This window comes from Somniosus microcephalus, chromosome 6, assembly GCF_052327205.1.
Source record: "Somniosus microcephalus isolate GS21.2 chromosome 6, FLI_Smic_1.0, whole genome shotgun sequence".
NCBI lineage: Eukaryota > Metazoa > Chordata > Chondrichthyes > Squaliformes > Somniosidae > Somniosus > Somniosus microcephalus.
The window spans coordinates 216,856,180-216,876,098 of NC_140992.1; the positions used below are offsets into that span (position 1 = coordinate 216,856,180).

General features: G+C 40.4%; 1 protein-coding gene across 11 annotated transcripts in view; it reads left to right on the top strand.

Moving 5' to 3' along the window:
- The window catches only part of LOC147116456 (retrovirus-related Pol polyprotein from transposon 17.6), a 614,807-nt gene that overhangs the window by 250,520 nt on the left and 344,368 nt on the right, over positions 1-19,919 (top strand). For all 11 annotated transcript variants that reach the window (XM_085991401.1, XM_085991398.1, XM_085991400.1 and 8 more), the window contains one exon: positions 11,671-11,793. In XM_085991401.1, the coding sequence (XP_085847527.1) occupies positions 11,671-11,793 (123 nt within the window). The remainder of the gene's footprint in view (positions 1-11,670; positions 11,794-19,919) is intronic.

Genomic DNA, 19,919 nt, shown 5'->3' on the forward strand with positions numbered 1-19,919 from the left:
CCCCTCTGAAACTGACCAGAACTTCAGGATTTAGCACATGCGCAGCTAAACCCGGAAATCCTGAAGTTGCGATCAATCATTCCCTGCTCCGCCATAGGCTGTGCTGTGGGACTCATAACTGATAATCAGTTGAACTGATGAAAACTTAAGCATTTCCACTGTAATATCGCTGTTAAACACCCCATAAAAAGTTAACCCTTGTTGGAATAGGTGTAACTGGGCTTTTAACGGTATATTGATTGCTGAAAAACAAATTTTATATTTGTGGATTATCAAATTTCTCCATTGTGATAGAAAATTACTAGATTTTTAAAATAATGAATATTTTTTAAAGTTTGTTTATGATATTTCAGCTTCTACCTTAACCCCATGTGTATGTCCCAATCTTTATTTCTCTCTCTGTAAAAATGTTAAAAACTGAATTGATAATGTGTGCTTTTTATTTCCTGGTTTGCTGTCTGTGAGAATTCTTCAATGTGATTGGCTGCTTAGACAGCTTGATGCCAGCACTGTTGCTCTGCGCTAGAGCTCCCTTTTTGACAGTGCTACAATCAAGTTAACATTGAGAAAGCTTCAGTTTTAGCCACAGAGATCACTGGATCTTTGTGGGCAGCTTTCTTCGGGATCAGCAGCGATTGCCATCGCTTCGTCGCTGACCACAAATTCCGGGCCAATGTGTGAGTTCTTCTCTTTCACCCCCTCACAATTTTTCCTAAGTTATCTTTCTCTCCAGCTTTTTTAGGCTTCCCCAGAATATGTGCCAATCTGCAATTGAGTTGAGTAAGTGACATGTTCTCACTATCTTCTTGTGTTGCATTGTATAAAAGTGGTGACTCATCCCTCTATTTTCCCCATTTGCTTTTGAGGACATATTCCCCAGAAGGATTCCCCATGTGGGGAATCTTGGGGATCAACTCCCTTCCTATTGATGGAACATATTAGTATATGCTTGCCAGCCAAGTTGCCTGACGGTAGTTTTCCAACTAAAACTGAATAATGTTTTACTGTGGTTATTCATATGTGACCTAGTTTGTTTTAGCTCAGATAAATCAGTAGAACAGTTTGCAAAGAGCTCTAGTATTAAGGGAATTAGATGGCTATGGGTCATTGAATTATATGAACTGCCAGAAATCAAACATCTAAATTGCATTTACTGTATTGCAAAAGAAATATTGGCCCAGAATTTGCTGGAGCTTGGCATCTCGCGGCGTGCCCATTTGTTAGATTTTTTCCCTCACCCTTCGGCTCGAAAATTTATGGTGTCACAGGTTGCTGGAAATGTAAGCTGATAAAGGTGTGGCAAGGTCAACGGGGCATCTGGGACCTTGGTGAATGATGGGGCCAATAGTCTCTGTCCTTAACCAATGAGATTTAAGGATAGAGAAATTGAAATGTAAGATTTTCAAAACCTCTAAGAACAATTTACTATCTGCAGGAATGAGACTCCATAGCTTCAATTGTTCCCTTTCTCGGCCAGAGAGTTTTAGTGACATTGCAGGAACATGAAGCAGGACAAGCAAGCAATTAGGGAGGCAAATGGTACATTAGCCTTTATTGCAAGGGGGCAGGCATATAAGAGGAAGGAAATCTTGTTGCAATTATACAAATACAAGACTGCTTTGGGGAGACCACAACTTGGGTACTGTGTACAGTTTTGGTCTCCTTACCTAAGGAAGGATATACTTGCGATATACTTAGAAAGGGTGCAACAAAGGTTCACTAGCTTTATTCCTGAGATGAGGGGTTTGTCTTATGAGGAGAGATTGAGTAGAATGGGCCTATATTTTCTGGAGTTTAGTAGAATGAGAGGTGATCTCCATTAAAATGTATAAGATTCTGAGAGGGCTTGACAGGGTAGATGCTGAGATGCCGAGAGGCTGTTTCCTCTGGCTGGAGAGTCTAGAACTAGGGGTCAAAGTCTTAGGATAAGGGGACGATCATTTAGGAGATGAGGAGAAATTTCAGAGAGTGGTGAATCTTTGGAATTTTCTACCCCAGAGGGCTGTGGATGCTCAGTCGTTGAGTATATTCAAGACAGAGATCGATAGATATTTGGACACTAAAGGAATCGAAGGATATGGGGATAGGGTGGGAAAGTGGAGTTGAGGTAGAAGATTAGTCATGATCTTATTGAATGGCGGAGCAGGCCCAAAGGGCCATATGGCCCCTCCTATTTCTTATGTTCTTAATCTTGTCATTAAAAGGGTCCTTATATCGTTAAATACCAACCCAACTTTCTGTGGCAAGTTTAATTTGTTTTAATAGCACAAATGCAGCAATTTTTTGAAACTCACAGAGATGTTGACGGTGAGCTTCTGTTTTCACGAGGCTAACGACAAGTCATTCAGCAATTTGTGGTGAATAACTCAAGGGATACTTCTTCCTCACCACAATTTGCTGGGTTATTTACACACTAATAACAGCGTGCGCATTAAACTCGCCATTATTTTCCCAGCAAATTCTGGGTCAGTATATCTGACCATATTAGCTCTAAGGTATTGGTATTGAACTCTGTGCTTTGTTACCTGTATTTGGATTGTTCTGCACATTTTCGTTAACTGTGTCTTGTATAGTTACTCTAAGGCTCAGTGGTAGCACTCTCACCTGAGTCAGAAGTTGGTTCAGAAGTCAATGTAGTAATGAAGGTGCGCTGCACTATTGCCATCTTTTGGATGAGATATTAAATCAAAGTCCCGTTTTCCCTCTCTGGTGGATGTAAAAGATCCCATGGCACTATTTGAAGAAAAGCAGGGGAGTTCTCCCGGTGTCCTGGCCAACATTTATCCCTTAACAAACACCACAAAAAAAAACTGTTTAATTGGTCAAATAACTCATTGCTGTACACGGGACCTTGCTGTGAACAAATTGACTGCTGTGTTTCTCTACATTACAACAGTGACTACATTTCAAAAGCAATTCATTGGCTGTGAAGCGCTTTGGGATGTGCTGAGGACCTGAAAGGCACTATATAAATGCAAGTTCTTTCTTTGATCCCAATTGGTGTTCAAAAAGCTATTGAAAATGGTTTACTTTGTAAAAACATTGTTCTAAAATCTAAGCACAGATTGGGAACGGAAAGCCTGAGCCCAGGTTTTAGTTAAACCAACATTAGTGAAAAGTACTTCTTTGAATTGCACATACATTTGTGGGTTGGGTTTGTGAGATAACCTTTCAGCACCAGTTGTCAAAACAATGTTTGTAACTGTTTTTTTCCCTTTAGGTTCTTGCTGCCAAGGCATGGAATATTAATGAAATTGTTTATTCTCTTTGATTTTCAGCTGATGTTGTGCAGTCTATTGATGAGAGACTTTTTTGCAGCTACTGTAGCATGTTTTGTATTTATTTGCATGTTTTTCGTTGATGTTAGGACATTTTGATGCATCTTCAGTGCAGGTACAAAGGAAAACATTGATGAAACGTGTTTTCGACGGTCAGTGTCACCCATTAAAAAAATAGCACTGCAATACTGTTGTCAAGTGTGTCACTATCTTTTCCTGGAAGCGTATCCATATGCAGCAAATTTCCTCTTGGAATAACAGATCAAAACCCATAAAGTGGATCATTTATATGCCACTCCCCATTATAGAACAGCATGGAGACAGTTAATGAGAGGCATGGCAAAGGGAATATTTCCATGACTTTGTTCCCATGCAGTCAGTGGCTGAAAGTGCTGTCTTGGGGGAATTATTTGAAAGAACAAAAGTGCTGTCTGAAATTTTTGTGCCACTGGTACTTCAGTCAACACAACAGCTTGCTGCAAAGAGTGTGCTACACATAGAGAGGCTTTTTATTGCTCTTTTTTAATCTTAGAAATCCAGCAGTGATGATAAAGGTATCTGTGACATTTGCAATTTTCTATGCACCAGCCCACTCCATTTTCTTCCTTAGTGCCACTTACATGGTACAGTAAGCCTGTACCATTGAGAATAATTACAGTCTGCATAAAATGAACAGTGTAATACGAACACAGCTTCCTGTAATTGCCTTTTCATTATTTGCTAACAGTGAGCTACTCAGTCATAAGGAAAAAAAATTGCATAGTAATTGACTGACGATAGGAAGCTGAAACAAATTCCACAAATATGATAATTTTCATGTAGCCATAAAGCTTTCCCCCCCTCCCCATTTTAAAGGAGGTTAAACCATTTATACTGTAATGTAAAACTACAATTGCCAGGATTGAAAGAAAATCGTAGTATTAACATTTGCATCTGTTTAGGCTGGAACATCCCATTAGCAGTATTAGAAGTAGACCATGGTTATTTTCCATTTTAGTAACTGTGTAGCCTCTGACCTAAATCGGATTTTGAGCTTTGTTTGTTGCAGAAGCTATGTCATGGAAACCTGTTAGCTGTGGGCTAATTATTTTAACCTCTATTTAGTTAACCTTAGAAAATGTAGGATACTAACATGGGGGAAGCTATGCTTTTAGCACAAACAGATTTTCTGAATTAAGTACACTGTCTTTGCCAGAAGCTTTATCATTTAGATTTGTAACAAACCCTACTTTTGTTCTTGTCTTGAGTTTTGCTCGATTACTGTTCTGCTGATTAATAGATCTTTATTTATTTAGCTTGCAGCCTTCCTTTTTTTATAGTTATGATTGTGCATCATAATTACCTAATAGAGCAAAACCCAAATCAAATTAGTATTTCACAAACCAGACCAACCTGATTGGTATGAATACCTGCAATACAAACCTCTTAACATTTAACAGTAGAAGCCACTTACTGTGCTTGAAGGATTTGTTTGTATTTTCTCGGTATGATGATTGCTTTTCTGTAATTAGTTCCATGGGGACAGTACATTCTAACAGTTAAAGAATAATTACAGCCGATGAAATATTAAACTGCCTAATACAGCCTTTTGTTGAGAATTCACTGAGGTTTAATGTTGTGCAACAAGTAAGCCAGAGTTTTCATTTTGTATCATGATAGTAGTGGGCATGCTTTTCATACGCAAAGAAGGGAATTTTGTACAGAGGTAAATGGGCTCTAATATGATAATGTTTCAGAACATCAAAGCATATTCAAGGCCAGCAGTTTTATTGAAATCTATCGTTATTTATTTTCATGTGCAGTACATCTTGAACGTCGTCTGCACATTGCATATTGAGAATGAGCTGAAGAGTGTAATTTTCTATCTTCACTTAACAAAATAAAAATGAAACTCCATCTAAGACTTTATATTCCTGCAGTACCGTATATTTGTACACTGTATTTCTTTTGATCATAATTTTTAACAATGTTTAACATAAAATAATCTTTTTCTGTTTATGGAGAAAAATAGAGTATGCCTTTAGTTAAGGCAAACTGTTATTTATAATGCATTTCCAAATCATCTGCAATTATAAGACATTCCAAAAGTGTTATATTTTAATAGTATTTAGAATATTAACAAGATATTAATTTTGGTGAAAATATGAATACTTAATACCATTTTATTTTAAATCCCCATATCCTTATGGTTAGAATTATATTTTGGAGTGTTTTACTTCCTGTGAAACCAAATACTTAAGAATGGTAAAACATTTAAATTAAATACTTGTTTTGGTAATTTTATTTTCCAACATACTTTAGCATACAGGAAGATACTTTATATGACAGGTAGCCCATTGTAAGGTCACTGTGCAGGGGCGATGGTAATCACAATGAGTTAAAAGCCCCAGGAACTAAGAGAGAGATCCAGTGGTTATGTTAATATAACCATCGTGTTTTCTATGGCCTTTCTCTTTTCAGCAGGGTGTCCCTAATCTCAAGGATAAAGGATACTGAATTGGAAACTGTGGAATAAAGGCTTTATTCCATGTGAGGAGGACTTGATAACTTTAAGTGACAAAATTATGAAGGTCATCTTCACTCATGGAATAAATGCTGTACTATACAGTTTGCCATTGAGAAGCCTGCTTATATCATGATAAGTATAATTTAAAAAATTGATAATTGTAACTTTCTAAAATAATTATTATACAGAAGGTGCATTTAAATTCTGTAATAGATTAAGTTAGTTACCTGTTCCCATGGAATTTCTATGATTCTATAAGAACAGAAGAGTGGGACCAATTGGATAGCTCTTCAAAGAGCCTGCACAGACACGACGGAATGAATGGCCTCCTTCTGCGCTGTATGACTCTATAATTCAAACAGAGATTATAGCCAACTCTAAGATCTCTTTGGTAGGGAAATAATTAACTCCAAAGCCAGTTTTGGGCTAAAATAAAACATACTGCATTTCTGAGTGAATTGGGTTTGCGCTGTATGAATGATATAAAAACAAAAAAATGTGATTAAGATCGCACTTTGGCTGCAGCATCAGATTAAAAGCAACCACTTAGAAATTACTATTGGCAATATTAGCAGATGTTTATATGACCCATTTATATGACATTTCTCTCTCACTATTTCAGCAACGGCATTTACCATTTAAAATAAATCCAGTCAATGCCTGTGTTAAAAGTACCAGACAAGGAAATATCATATGAATGTGTGAAGTATTTGTCCACTATTATTACCAACAGTAACTTTTAGGCTTTAGTTACAGGAGACTGGGTGGTACAGTGGGTTTTCTCAGTGAAAAAGTGAAGTTGTGTCTTTATAATAATATTTCAGTTTGTGTATTTCTTAATATGAATGAAAGGAAAATGGATGGTAAATTTGAGTCGATTTTCCACTAAACACTAAAAGGTATTAATTTCATTATTTACTATCAAAAACAAATCAAACCATGAGACAGGGACAGAAGAGAAAAAAAGACAATGGCCACAAAATTTGGCTCTGTAGCACCCGTTGTTTGGGCACTATGGGTGTCGTTTTGGTTCCAAATTGGTGTCCGCAGCACTCGCGCACACTTATGGTGTGGGCCGTGCCAGATGCCATCTTAGGTAGGGCATTAGCACGGCTGCAGGGAGCATGCACCGGAAGAATGCAGAGTAGGCAGATCGTGACGTCAATCAGCGTGTAATGCTGACTTGACGCCCACGCTGACATTTATTCGCTCAACGCTCCAGCTAACACCCTCTCTTAAGCTCGTACAGCTGATCATTCGTTCATCAGCAGGAACGACTCCCCACCAGTGCAAATTCTGGACCACTGTTTTCCAAGGTAACTTTTGGAAGTGCTTACAATTGACCAGAAGACTGGCTGTTGGCTGCAAGACTGACCCATCTCCCAACAACTTTGCAAGATATGCAAAAATTGCTAACTAAATTTTGCTACTTGAAAACAAAAATAATTTTATTAAAGTAAGCATGTAAAGAATAAAGAAAGAACGTGTGTGTGTGTGTGTTACAGCGCCTTTCATGACCTCCGGATGTCCCAAAACAATTTACTGCCAATGAAATACTTTTCACAGAATCACAGAAACCCCACAGTGCAGATAGAGGCCATTTCGGCCCATCGAGCCTGCACCGACACATATCCCACCCGATCCCCGTAACCCCTACACCAACACATATCCCACCCTATCCCTGTAACCCCACGTATTTAATCCCCCTAACACTAAGGGTCAATTTATCATAGCCAATCAACCTAACCCGCACATCTTTGGACTGTGGGAGGAAACCGGAGCACCCGGAGAAAACCCACGCAAACACGGGGAGAATGTGCAAACTCCACACAGACAGTCGCCCGAGGCTGGATTTGAACCCGGGTCTCTGGCGCTGTGAGGCAACAGTGCTAACCACTATGCCACTGTGCAATCACTGTTATAAATGTAAGAATTTATCATTAGAGATAAATCTATCTGATGAAAACAGTATTTTTTTGCAGAAACCAATTATAAAACAATTAATTCAATGTTTGCAAAGATCTATTGGAAACTTGCAAACTCGTGGTGCCAAAGCCAGAGAATCCTCCTTCCCCCTTGCCCCTCTCTAACTGCTGATAAACCCCAGGATTCCACCACTGAGCCAATCCCCACATTCCAGCCCCTCCTCCAGTTCTGCCAAACCCAAGGTTCCTCCTCCATAGTGCTGCTAAGCCAGAGGACAACCCTCATCCCCATGCTGCCAAATGTCAGCACTTCCATCTCAAAGCTGCCAAATCCCAGAATCATGCCCCAGCACTGCCTTTGCCCAAGATTGCATTCCAATGCTGTTAAACTCCTTGATTGCCCATATCTACCTCTAACCCTAGTAATAATCAAGGCCATGAATTTACAGTTTACACAGAATAATAAACAGTGGCAGAATTGAATCCCCAAGTCACCACTAAAAACTCCAGAATAACTAAATCAGTTGTTCTCATATTACATTGTGCGTTGCATGGCATAACACCTCAATTATTACGAAACAGTGTATCCTCCGACTGGCTGTGAGCAGTACCACAGGAGATCTGCTTAAGACAGTATAAATATAATGGTTAATAAATGTGACTGAAATTATGGGATAACTGAAAAAAAAAATTCTTCTAACATCCAAAGTGTTCTAAAGACTTTCAGTTTCAAACATGTTTATTAAAATAGCCATAAACTATTGTAAGATTTCAGGTTTTGACACAAACTAGATAAGCACCCAACAGAAGCCTTGGTGAGACCACACCTTGAATATTGTGTGCAGTTTTGGTCGCCTTACCTGAGGAAGGACATTCTTGCCATGGAAGGAGTGCAGTGAAGATTCACCAGGCTGATACCTGGGATGGCAGGAATGACGTATGAGGAGAGATTGTGTCGATTGGGCTTATACTCACTGGAGTTTAGAAGATTGAGAGGGGATCTCATCAAAACCTATAAAATTCTGTCAGGCCTGGACAGACTAGATGCAGGAAGGATGTTTCTGATGACCGGGGAGTCCAGAACCAGGGGTCATAGTCTAAGGATAAGGGGTAAGCCATTTAGAACTGAAATGAGGAGGAATTTCTTCACCCAGAGAGTGGTGAACCTGTGGAATTCTCTGCCACAGAGGGCAGTGGAGGCCAGTTCATTAAATATATTCAAGAAAGAGTTGGATATATTTCTTGAGGCTAAAGGGATCAAGGGATATGGGGAGAAAGCAGGGACAGGGTACTGAATTTGGATGATCAGCCATGATCTCATTGAATGGCGGAGCAGGCTCGAAGGGCCGAATGGCCTACTCCTGCTCCTATTTTCTATGTTTCTATGTTTCTATGTAAGCCTGACAGAAAGCGATTTGGATCAGTTCTCAAAGTGTTGTAGGGACTATTTTTATCTTCTGGTGCATCATATCTAAAAGATTAAAAACTGGTGCTAATTCTGCCTGAGTGATAATGTTTTAATAGTATTCAAATTTTATGGGTCATTTTAGCAGCCAATTCTGAAGGGGCACAGGACTAAAAAGGGAGAGATGGAAAAGAAGCTCTATTGCAGGCTTGAGACCACAGCTAACCAGTTCTGTCACTTGCAGTGCCAGCTCAATGGTGCATCCTAGCAACAGATGACCTAGAAGATGGCACAGCTCTTCCCTTTACTCTGCTGACCCAGACCCTATGAAGACACTTCTCCGCAGCCATTGCCAACTAGCTGCAACATTTCTTATAAGCGTGGTGGATGGTATCTTGGTGGGTGCAGCCAATTAGGCTTTGATCACCCTGGCATGTCTTTCATACTTTACCATGTAAAGCATGACATACTGTGATTGGAATGCATCTGAAGAATCACCCAGCATAATGGATAGTCAGGCTTTCACATGTACCTGTGCCATCAAGCTTGGTGTTACAACTTGCTTTGAGAGTTGGAGCCTCTGCCTGCACTAAATATATGCCAAAGAAATGTATTGTATGCAGACCTGGGTGTGCAGGTACTGACGGGTGGTCACGGAGCACCTCTCGTGCAATACGACCTGCCTGGTACCTCTTTGAGGGTCACCTTCTTCGAGCGCTACAGGTAGGGGAAACCCATTGGGAAACCAGTGATGGCAATAATTCTGCTGTGGCCAAACAAATTAAACAATTGGTACCATGGCTCAGGGCCTAAGTGCCTGGAAAGAGAAAAAAACAACAAACATTTTATAAAAAAGGTGAGAAATGGCCTCATAGCTGAAAATAATACTCTTCTTGTCCCTTTAGTTCAGTTATCTTTGCTGCTCAATGCCTAGCAACCTTGGACACAGTTAAAATGCATGTTCTTTTTTACAATTGCTGTATTACTACTGTTAAAGGCTGAAAAAGTTGCGGGAGGCGTCAGAATGGCACTCCTGCACGATTTGCATATTATGATGAAACTCCTGGTTCCCAGCACTGTGGAAATGTGCATCAAGTGCAAACGGGGCGCAGACCCAGCGTTCTGGGTCTCCACTCCTTTTTCTTCATCCCGAAGTCCCAAAAATTGGTGCATATAGAATGAAGTCATCTATGGGGCATTAGAATGAGGAAAATTGGCCTATACCCGACCTTTTCAAATGTAAATTGTGTCAGAAAAAGGCAATCGAAACTGGTCACTAGTGAAATGCATTTGGACAGTCTGAATCGAGTTATTAGTAGGCATGATTCCACAGTAAAACCCACCCATGTATCAAAATGAATTGATAGTTTAAAGCAGAATAGGTAGTGTAGAAAATGGAAATGTCATACTCGTACATTAATGGGTGCTCTTTTGAGGTTGTGATTAAGGAACATTTATGGGGCAGCGTGGAGATAGCTTTATTCTGCTTCAAACCTGTGACATACCTCACCAGGGAATGTTGGTCCTGACACTCATTACAAAAAAGGAATAAATGTTATTCCCCAGCACTTCCTCACAATGATGAACACAACATTCATTATTCGGGATATTAGTTAAAAAGCTCATCGAAGGAGGATATTACAGAACAGAAACAGGCCATTTTAATCTTCTGCGCCAATGTTTTTCTCTCTACATGAGCCACCTAGTCCAATACCATTCTCCTGCTCACTTCCCAAACCCTTTAATATACTTATTTTCCAAAAAACAATGTAATAGCCTTTTAAATTTATTTATAGACTTTTTAATATTAAAGTTAATTTTGAAGAACTTTTGATTTGATTTTTAATCAACAATCCAGAATTATCGCTGGTAATATGCAAATAATGGAAGGTGATATCAGAAACAATTGTGTGTATTGCAGCAAAAAGTGATGTTAATTCCTTTGCATGGGGACTTGTGTTACGCTATATATTATTATAAAAGTGACTTTTTTAATTAAGTCATGTTATTCAGGTGCAGAAAATCTTGGAATGTACTATAGCAAGTTTGCTATGTAGATCCTTTATTTAATTTAGAATAACTGCTAAATAAATGTTAAAATAAGTTGTTTTGTCATCTGTATGGAGGCATTCTGACCATGTGTGTATATTGCACAGGTTTGAATCAACTTCTTTTACAGATAGTTTTTTTAAATGGTAACAAAGGAGGGATTTAGCGAACCTTATCTGATCACTATCTTAGCAAACCTTGCTGTAAGTGCATGTGTCAGTTGAAAACAGGATTAGACTTGGGTGTGAAAGCCCCTGTGGTAAAATAGCCTGCCAACACGCACTGTCGAAGCGCTCACATGAATAAATGGCAGCATTTGCAATAAGGATGAATGCCACCTGTGGAACTGTATCCCAGCAGGAAGTCAGTACTTTCAGGAGAGGAGGAGAAGGGAGAGAATTAGCAAGAGATAAAAAGGACTTTGTTCTTTTTTTTAAATAAAAAGGTGTCCAAATCTGTTTGAATAAAAGGGCATTGAGCTTAGTGCATTTCTTTGATTTTCTGCAGGAAAACTGCAAAACGGAACTGAAAATGTGTGATACATGGCAGGACCTGAGCTGTGACATACAATCTCTGAGGAGTGAAACGAGCTCTCTTCTAAGTGAAGTTACTGCAACTCTGTCTGTGAAGGTAACTACTTCAAGATTTACTGATTAATTTTTGCAATAATTACATCAATACTAGATCTAGACAGCACAAATGCACATAATTTTGCATAGGAAGGTATAGCCAACCTTAAAAAAAGCAATAGCAGGATGTATCTGGAAATTTTGCTGACCATGTTTGCACTGGCCCTAAAATTCCTTGGGTCGCAATCTTGACAGTTACACCGGAATTGTGCCTGATGGTGTTCTCCAGGATTGACCCCCCTCTCCCCACCCCAGCCTGGAGTTTGTGGGGTCAGTGGGAGAGTACCTCATCTATATGGGTCAGGCGGGTACTCTGGCACCGGCCTGCCCATAAACTTCGAGAAGCTCTGGCATTTGCATGCCTGTGGGGGGCTGGATGGTGGTGCTGCCCAGGTCTCCCCCACCCCACTCAACCGCCTCCCCCGTCCACAACCCCCTCCCAACCCTGTCAATGGTCCTACTTTCCACCTGGACAAGGTGACCAATCTGCACTTAGATTTTTGGGGAAAAAAATGAAATTCTTCAGGATGCAAGCCACTTGCCACACCTGTGCCCCATTGGTGATGGCCATGTATGTCAATAAGGCTCTACTCATTCAGTGTACGAGCTGTCATACAAACATCGTGTCCCACAAGAGCCTGAGGAACAGGAACTCCCCCATCTCTTGCTCAATCCCTTTGCAAACATCTGCCCAGTATGGGATGGATTGAGATTCTGCCTATTACAAGGCAGCCAGGAACCCCCTGGAAATGGCAGAGACCCAACACAACCAAATAGTGTTGTTTGGAATGTGAATACAAATAACTAAGCACCACATTATTTGATTTGTGCCATGTAGTTTTCAGGATTTATATGGGACACTTTATATTTCTCCATTTTTGACACTTGTGGTTAATTATATCTTTCAATTTTATTTTTCTGAATGTTTATCCCTGTGTTAATGTCAACTCCTTTGCATTGCTTGTACACAAGTTTAATTGCAATTGTTTCACCTTGTAATTTAAACTGTAGACAATCTTATTTGTAAATTATTACATACCTTCACTATTGGCTTCTAAAAGCAGACAGGAGATTCAGGCATCAACCACAACTTACCTGTTTTTAAAAATGTGTTGATGTTTTATACGTAATTTTCTCTTACAGTGATAAAATGACAAGTTGCAATAGTGATTTTTCAATTAGTTGATCAATACCAAAATTCTATAATTTTCAAAGCTTGCATCAACAATGGTTTACCATATTTGTAATCTATGGGTTCAGTCAACTTAGTTACTGGTTGTTCAGTGAGTTTCTTCCAGGCTATCTACTTATTTTTTTGTATAAATAAATAACATGCAAATGACATTTAATACAAAATTCTCATATCAGGCAGCTGGAGGTACAGTTTTGCTTTGGGACTGAACTAGAATAAACCAGTCATCTAAGTCACTGCCCATCATCTAGAAATACATTTGAATTAATTTCATGGATGGTTGCTGAGTGCTAGCACCAAATGCTCCATTCCCCAACAATGTCAGTCCTTTAGTTAAGGAGTAGAATAAATGTTAAACTTTCTCACCTTGCCAGTGCTGTGGTTCCTCTGAGCCTTGCCCTTTGTGAGCTCGACATGCAACTCCATCTCCTTTGGTCCCTTCTTACCCGACACTGAGCTTCCATCTTGTTTACACTTCATATTAACGTTCACCTCCTCCTCTTTGCTGGGTTTCCCGTTTATCCAGGTTTTCCTGTTCGGTTACCATGTCTCGGTTTTAACCATCCATGTTTATCAATGTTCAACAGTCCTACCCCTCAAAAAGTGGAAGAAAGGGGCTAGTGAAAAGTTAGAAAAATGGCTTTGTGTATACTCACAAGAAATTTAAGTAAGGAATTTCTGACTTCCAATCCATAAATTCTAGTATATACACTGGCTGATCTCCCATGGCATTGGCGATGTAGAAAAAAATAAAATAAAATGTGCCTCTTTCTCGTCTGCATGTTGTGTTCTGTTCTCATTAGTGCTGCCTGTTTATGTTATTGCATCTGTTTTTAAATTTGCCACTTTACCTCTTTAGTTCTATTTTATGAACTGCTTTTATGTAGCGTATCCCACCTCAGCATTTGAAAGCTTACTGTGTGCCTCTGTGTGTTGATATATGTTACTATCTGGATACTGGCTGGATTTTTTCCCTAATGAGAGGAGTGCGCATGTGTAGAGGTATGGAAGGTTGATCTTGATCACATGCATGATCAAGGCAAATTTGAAAAGCAGGAGTTAACAACAAACATACAGAAGAAAAGTGAACATGTTAGATCAAAAGAGTACAATGGAGTACAGACAAAAATGCCAGAGATATTTTTTTTTAATGCAAGGTCAAAAGGTTGCACATTCGCAGAGAATAGGGTCCCAGGCTATGTATGGGAGGTAAGGACTGACTGTAAGACAAAAAAATGGGTAACAAAATACAACTGAAGCTGCAGGCAAAGAGAAAGAGCGGATCCCGGTAGATCTCTGAAAGAAACAGTAGTCTTTGAATGAGCAGCAACATACAGACAACTATATGGGTAAGTTTAATGATTTTAGAGGAATTAATTAACTTTTACAGTTTGTTATGTTATGTGGCTATAAATTCAGAACTAAAAATAATGGTTGAAATCATTTTGAAAAATAAAATCAGCCATGTGATTGGTTGAAATTGCAGGCATTCAAATGTTTGCTTTACTGTGGGATCTTTGCTAATCTATCTTCCAGTGAATTAATATAGGTAACTTCCTTATTTGAGCCAATTAGAAAGGGTGACATTTTGCTTTTTCTCCCAGAGAGATTTATTCTGCTACCCTACACATTTAATGTGTGGTATGCTATATGCAAGCCCTTTCATTGTGTATAGATGTTCCACACCAGTAGCAAAAGCTGCTGCATTCTCCATCAAGCAGGTCATGAGATTTTGTTCAAGATCATTAATGAGGAACTCATGCAGCATTTCACAGCTGGAGTCTCACGGAAAAGTGAGATCTTACTTTACAGTTTTCCGTTTCATGAATGTATCACTTCAGCCGTGAGAGAAGTGAATACCACAGAGGAGTTTTCTGTCTCAAAACATGGGTGCAGTGGCCATGTGCAGGTATATCATGGTAGAACAGGAGGAAGAAAAGAGGACAGCCCAGGCACACAGAGGGCATAGTACGACCCACAACAGGTTCTACTCCAGACTGCCATAACAGCAGTGCATGACGAGGTTCAGGCTCACCGGGGAGGCAGTGACTGAGATAGGTCACCTGTTCCAGCAGGGACAGCCAGTCATCCCTGAACTGTCAGTGGCCATGAAGTTCACCAATGCCCCAGAACATTTATACAACAGGATTATCAAACTTCTCAAAAATTTATGGTGGTTAAATGGCTCGTTAGCTGTTTTAAAAGACATTAAAAGAGGATATTGCAGGTCCACTGCGATTGGTTGCTACTTTTCTGTTGCAGCCTAACCAAATTGCATTCTCACAAATTGCCTGTTTAAAAGCCATTTATTCCTGTGACTTCAATAACATTTTGTTAAAATAGTCAGAAGATATTTACTTCTCTTAGTTTTTCAACCCTTGTGTGTCTTTTTTAACTCCCCATTCACCATTTGGGCTGTTTCTAATCATTTGCACTTGGTACCTCATCCTGTATTCCAATTACAGAATCGAGGTGACTAGTGTGCACCATGCTACGTGTAAAATTGATGTAATTTCAGCCAAACTCTTCTCTTTCAGCTCTTGTAGCTGTTTAACTTTTGATGTCTTTTGCCATAATTCTTTATATTATTATAGCCAGTGTTGCATTAAGTGGTTGTAAGTTGAGAAGTACTCTGCCAGGGAATTTAGTATTCCCTAGTTAGCTCTTTTGTTTAGCTGATAGGTCATTCATAATAAGGTTTTTGGAAATCTTAGTTCAGAAAGGGATTTACACTATAGTTAAGCTCCTCGGAAACCTGACTTTCCCTCAATTGTTTAGCTATCCATACATTTCATTTTTCTACTATGTTTCGACATAGTATTAATAACATAGCTAATGGTATCTGCTTAGAATTAAGAGGAATCCTACCAAGAGTCTGGCTTCCAGAACCATAACTTTCTTTTGAAGGAATAAAAGGATTTGGAAGTTTCATTACTCCTTTTATATCTATCCTAACCAGTGGATCGTGTTTTTAATTGAGGAAAAAATTATTCCTTAGGTACTTAATTCTACCCACTGTAGTGGATTCAATTGTCTATGAGAATTAGAAGCCAGGGGTATTTGAAATTCCAACCTGAGACAGTAACTAGTTACAGGGCAATTAGTAATCCACCAAATAACTCTGGTTTAAACACCTTTAACTATTTTTCATTTGATACTTCAATTTGGCTAAGAGAGACTGAACCATTCTTTGAGATTTCCAAGTTAGTGTTTCATATACTGTGATTTTCTTCAGGTCTTGAAATTAAGCTTTGTTTTTGCAGGCATTTAGGTGGGATACTTACCTTAATCCTCTTATGTTTGTGTGCCTGGAAGTCAGACTGTTTGCATGGCTTAGGATTTAATGATTCTGACATTGCTGGAATTTTGAGGTCAAGCTAACCTTTTTTGTTGAACCTATACACTTGCATTTTTTTTACATTTTGTGTTGGCTTTTCAGTTTAAATCTAAAATAGTATTAGGTAAACAATACACACTAGGAAATGGTGTTACGCCTGTGTGTTGCTCCAACAGTTTCTTTTGGTTAACTAACATTGTTCAGTTTAAAGCACTGTGAAGAATTTTCTCAGCACACAGCTGCGAGAGTATTTCTTTCAGAAAAGTTTTCTGTATTGTAATTGACTCTTCAATTAAAAAAGCACATGGCAGCTTACCTAATGGAGGCCCCGAAATTCCACGCTGTTTTCTGCATTTCTTTTTGTGTATGATTGGGGCGCATACTCTTCCTGGGCAGCAAATTGTGGCGTTTCCACGCGAAAATCGATCTCCGAGTTTCCAATCGTTATGATCTACCGACAAGTCCCTAGCCGCTAATTGTAATATTTGCTATGAGGGCCAATGGTGCTGCAGCCCGGAATTTCCTTGAATTATGCATGCAATGCATTAGGGGTAAGTTAGTATGTGAAATATAAGGCGCAGCTGTCGCCAGGATCAGCCGTGACTGGTGGAAGTGGAAGGTTTTTGAGCCTGAAGGTAGCTGAAAGTTTGAGTAGCAATTACTGCAGCTGGGAATGACATTTTGCAGCAATTTTTTTTCTTGCATGCAGCCTACATATTCTAGGACTTGCGTCTGACTGCCTGTGGGAGCATGAGATCACCAGGAAATTTTGATTCCCACCGCCACCCCCCCCCCCCCCCATCACTCTCACACACACGCACAGAATGAGGGCTTCTCCGGAGCAGGTACAGCATTCCCTAAAGGCATAGCTTCTTCACAGAAATCACAGAAACCCCACAGTGCAGATAGAGGCCATTTCAGCCCATCGAGCCTGCACCGACACATATCCCACCCGATCCCCGTAACCCCTACACCAACACATATCCCACCCTATCCCCGTAACCCCACGTATTTAATCCCCCCAACATTAAGGGTCAATTTATCATAGCCAATCAACCTAACCTGCACATCTTTGACATCTTATGCCATTATCATGGAGGAGGAACAGGCGAGGATGGAAGAATGGTAATTGAGGCAATATTTAAAGAGGATACACCCTGCTGGGTATTACCACCCTCTCTCCTCATAGAATATTCAGGCAACATCAGTCCTGTGAGGATATGTGTATTAGAAGTGCGCTTCACCAAGGAGGCAATAGGGGAGCACTGCCACCTATTGCAAATGAAGACCTGCAGCCACGTTCATCTGGCCTCACTGCTATGTTTATGGCTATGAAGGTAACAACTGGACTTAACTTTCATGGCACCCAGTTTTTTCAAGTAGCCAAGGGGATTTCTGTAATATAAGTCAGGCTGCAGTACAGGTATGTATTTGTCAGGTGACTGATACACTTTGCTAGGGAATTCATCGACTATGGCATCACAAGAAAGCAGCAGCGAGATAGGGTAATCCAGTTTTGTAGGGTAGCTGGCTTTCCCAAGGTCCAAGGTGGAACAGATGAAATCCACGTTGCTTTATGAGCTCCTACAGTCAACCGTCTCACCTTTCTCAACAAAAAGAGCTTTCACTCCCTAAATGTACATATTGTATGTGATAATATACAAAAGGATTCAGCACATCAACATGAGACTTGATGAAAGTTGTCATGATGCATTCATCCTCCAATGTTCAGCCCCCCCTGAGATCTTCAAGGAAGAAAATCATGCTTAAGAATGACTTGTGAAAAAGAAGGCCTACACCTTCCTCCCATGATTAATGACCCCACTAAAGGTTGCCTGAACAGCAGCAGGGAAGTGCTACAGTAAGGCACATGGTTGTCTCAAAGTGGTCATCGAGAAGACCATTGAGGCCTTAAAGGGGTAATTTTGCTAACTTGACAGGTCAATAGGGGCTCTGCAGTATGCTCTAGCTCATGTGTACCACATTGTTATAGCCTGCTGTGCCCTGCACAACTTTGCTATTCAAAAGGCCTGGATTTGGACATTCCAAGGGAGGTTGTTGTAGCTGCTTTAGAGAAGTATATGGAGTTGATGATCAGGATGACTGTCACCCAGAAGGCTCTTTGATGACTGCTGCAACGAGCATCACATCACAACTGATCACTGAAGTGTTCTCTTCTGTGTCACCATGGTCACCACTGCTTTAACCCCTTCTCCTCCACCTTCCAATAAATGACTAATCCTTCAATCCAGTACCCAGTTTAGAAGATAACGCATTCGGACTCTTTGGGCTGGATTTTGCCAGCCCCGAGGAGACGGGTATGGAGGCGGGACTGCCGGTAAAGTTGCAGAATTTGGGGGCGGGTGGCAAACCTGCCCCCAACCCGCCTCCGTGCCCTTTTGCCAGGAAACGGGAAGCCACCCTGCTCCGGGTCCCGTCTCCTCGAGGCGGGAAAGGGATTAAATCCTATTAACTGCCTGTTAACAGGTAGTTAACAGGCAGAAAATAAGATTATCCCCATTTTTCCTTCCGAATTGCAGGCTTCCCGACCTCGGGTAACCCTGCCAGGGTGTAAGAGACGAGTAGGAGGTCTGAAAGTGCGATGTAGATGTGAGTGATGGGTGCAAGTGTGGAGTGGTAAGTATGTAAGGTGAGTGTAAAGTGTTATAAAATGTTCACTTACCTTTGTTTCTGTCTACAGCCTTCAGCCGCTGTGGAGCTAGAGTCCCGAAATCTCCATTGTAGATATCACAGACTGGCTGTTGGATCCTCCGAACCAACAGCCAAGTGATTTCTGCAAAGTTGAAAGGTTTGATGAGTCCTGAACACAAGGACTCTTCAAACTACACAGAATGTCAGTGTTTGACTGTTTCACAGAGCTGTCAAACGATGACATTTCTTTCAAAAGTTCTTGACAGATTGCACGGCAGACGTTGACGTGCTCTGTCACTGACTTCCCCCTAATTGGCCTGCTGAGCCCGCTGGGCGGGCTTAACAAGATCAATCAGGGGAAAATCCCGCTGGTTGGCCAGAAGCTGGTGGAGGTGAGATTGAAAGCCGGCAAGCAGCCGTCCCGCCTCCAATAGCTTCCCATTGAGAAAATCCAGCCCATGGCCTGTACATGCCCATGCCAATAATAAGTCAGCACAAAATAAATATACCCTTTCCTGTATGACACAAGTCTCCATGAATAACAGCGAAGAGAAAAAATTCACTTTTTCCTTTAATAAAATAAACTCCAAAAATGAACATAAATCAACCTACTCTTTCCTGACACCATGCGTCCCCATGGTGTTTAAATGTGCCTATCTTGTTTCTGTATGAACACTTCTAAGCATAAACTGAGGTCTAGTGGCATGAAAGGTTGGCTGTTCCTGTGCTACAAAAGGATCATGGGAATGAGCTGACCTTCCTCTCATGGATAGGGTTGTCAATTCTCCCGGATTGTCCTGGATCCTGATCTTTAGCTGGAGCTGGGGCTGGGAAGAGAGCATGGGGGAGGGTTTTCGGACAGGAAACCCGCAAGTATGGGTTTCCTGGACGTCCTGCTGAAATTAACTGCACGAAGTATTTTAAATGTTTTCAACATGTTTCCCAT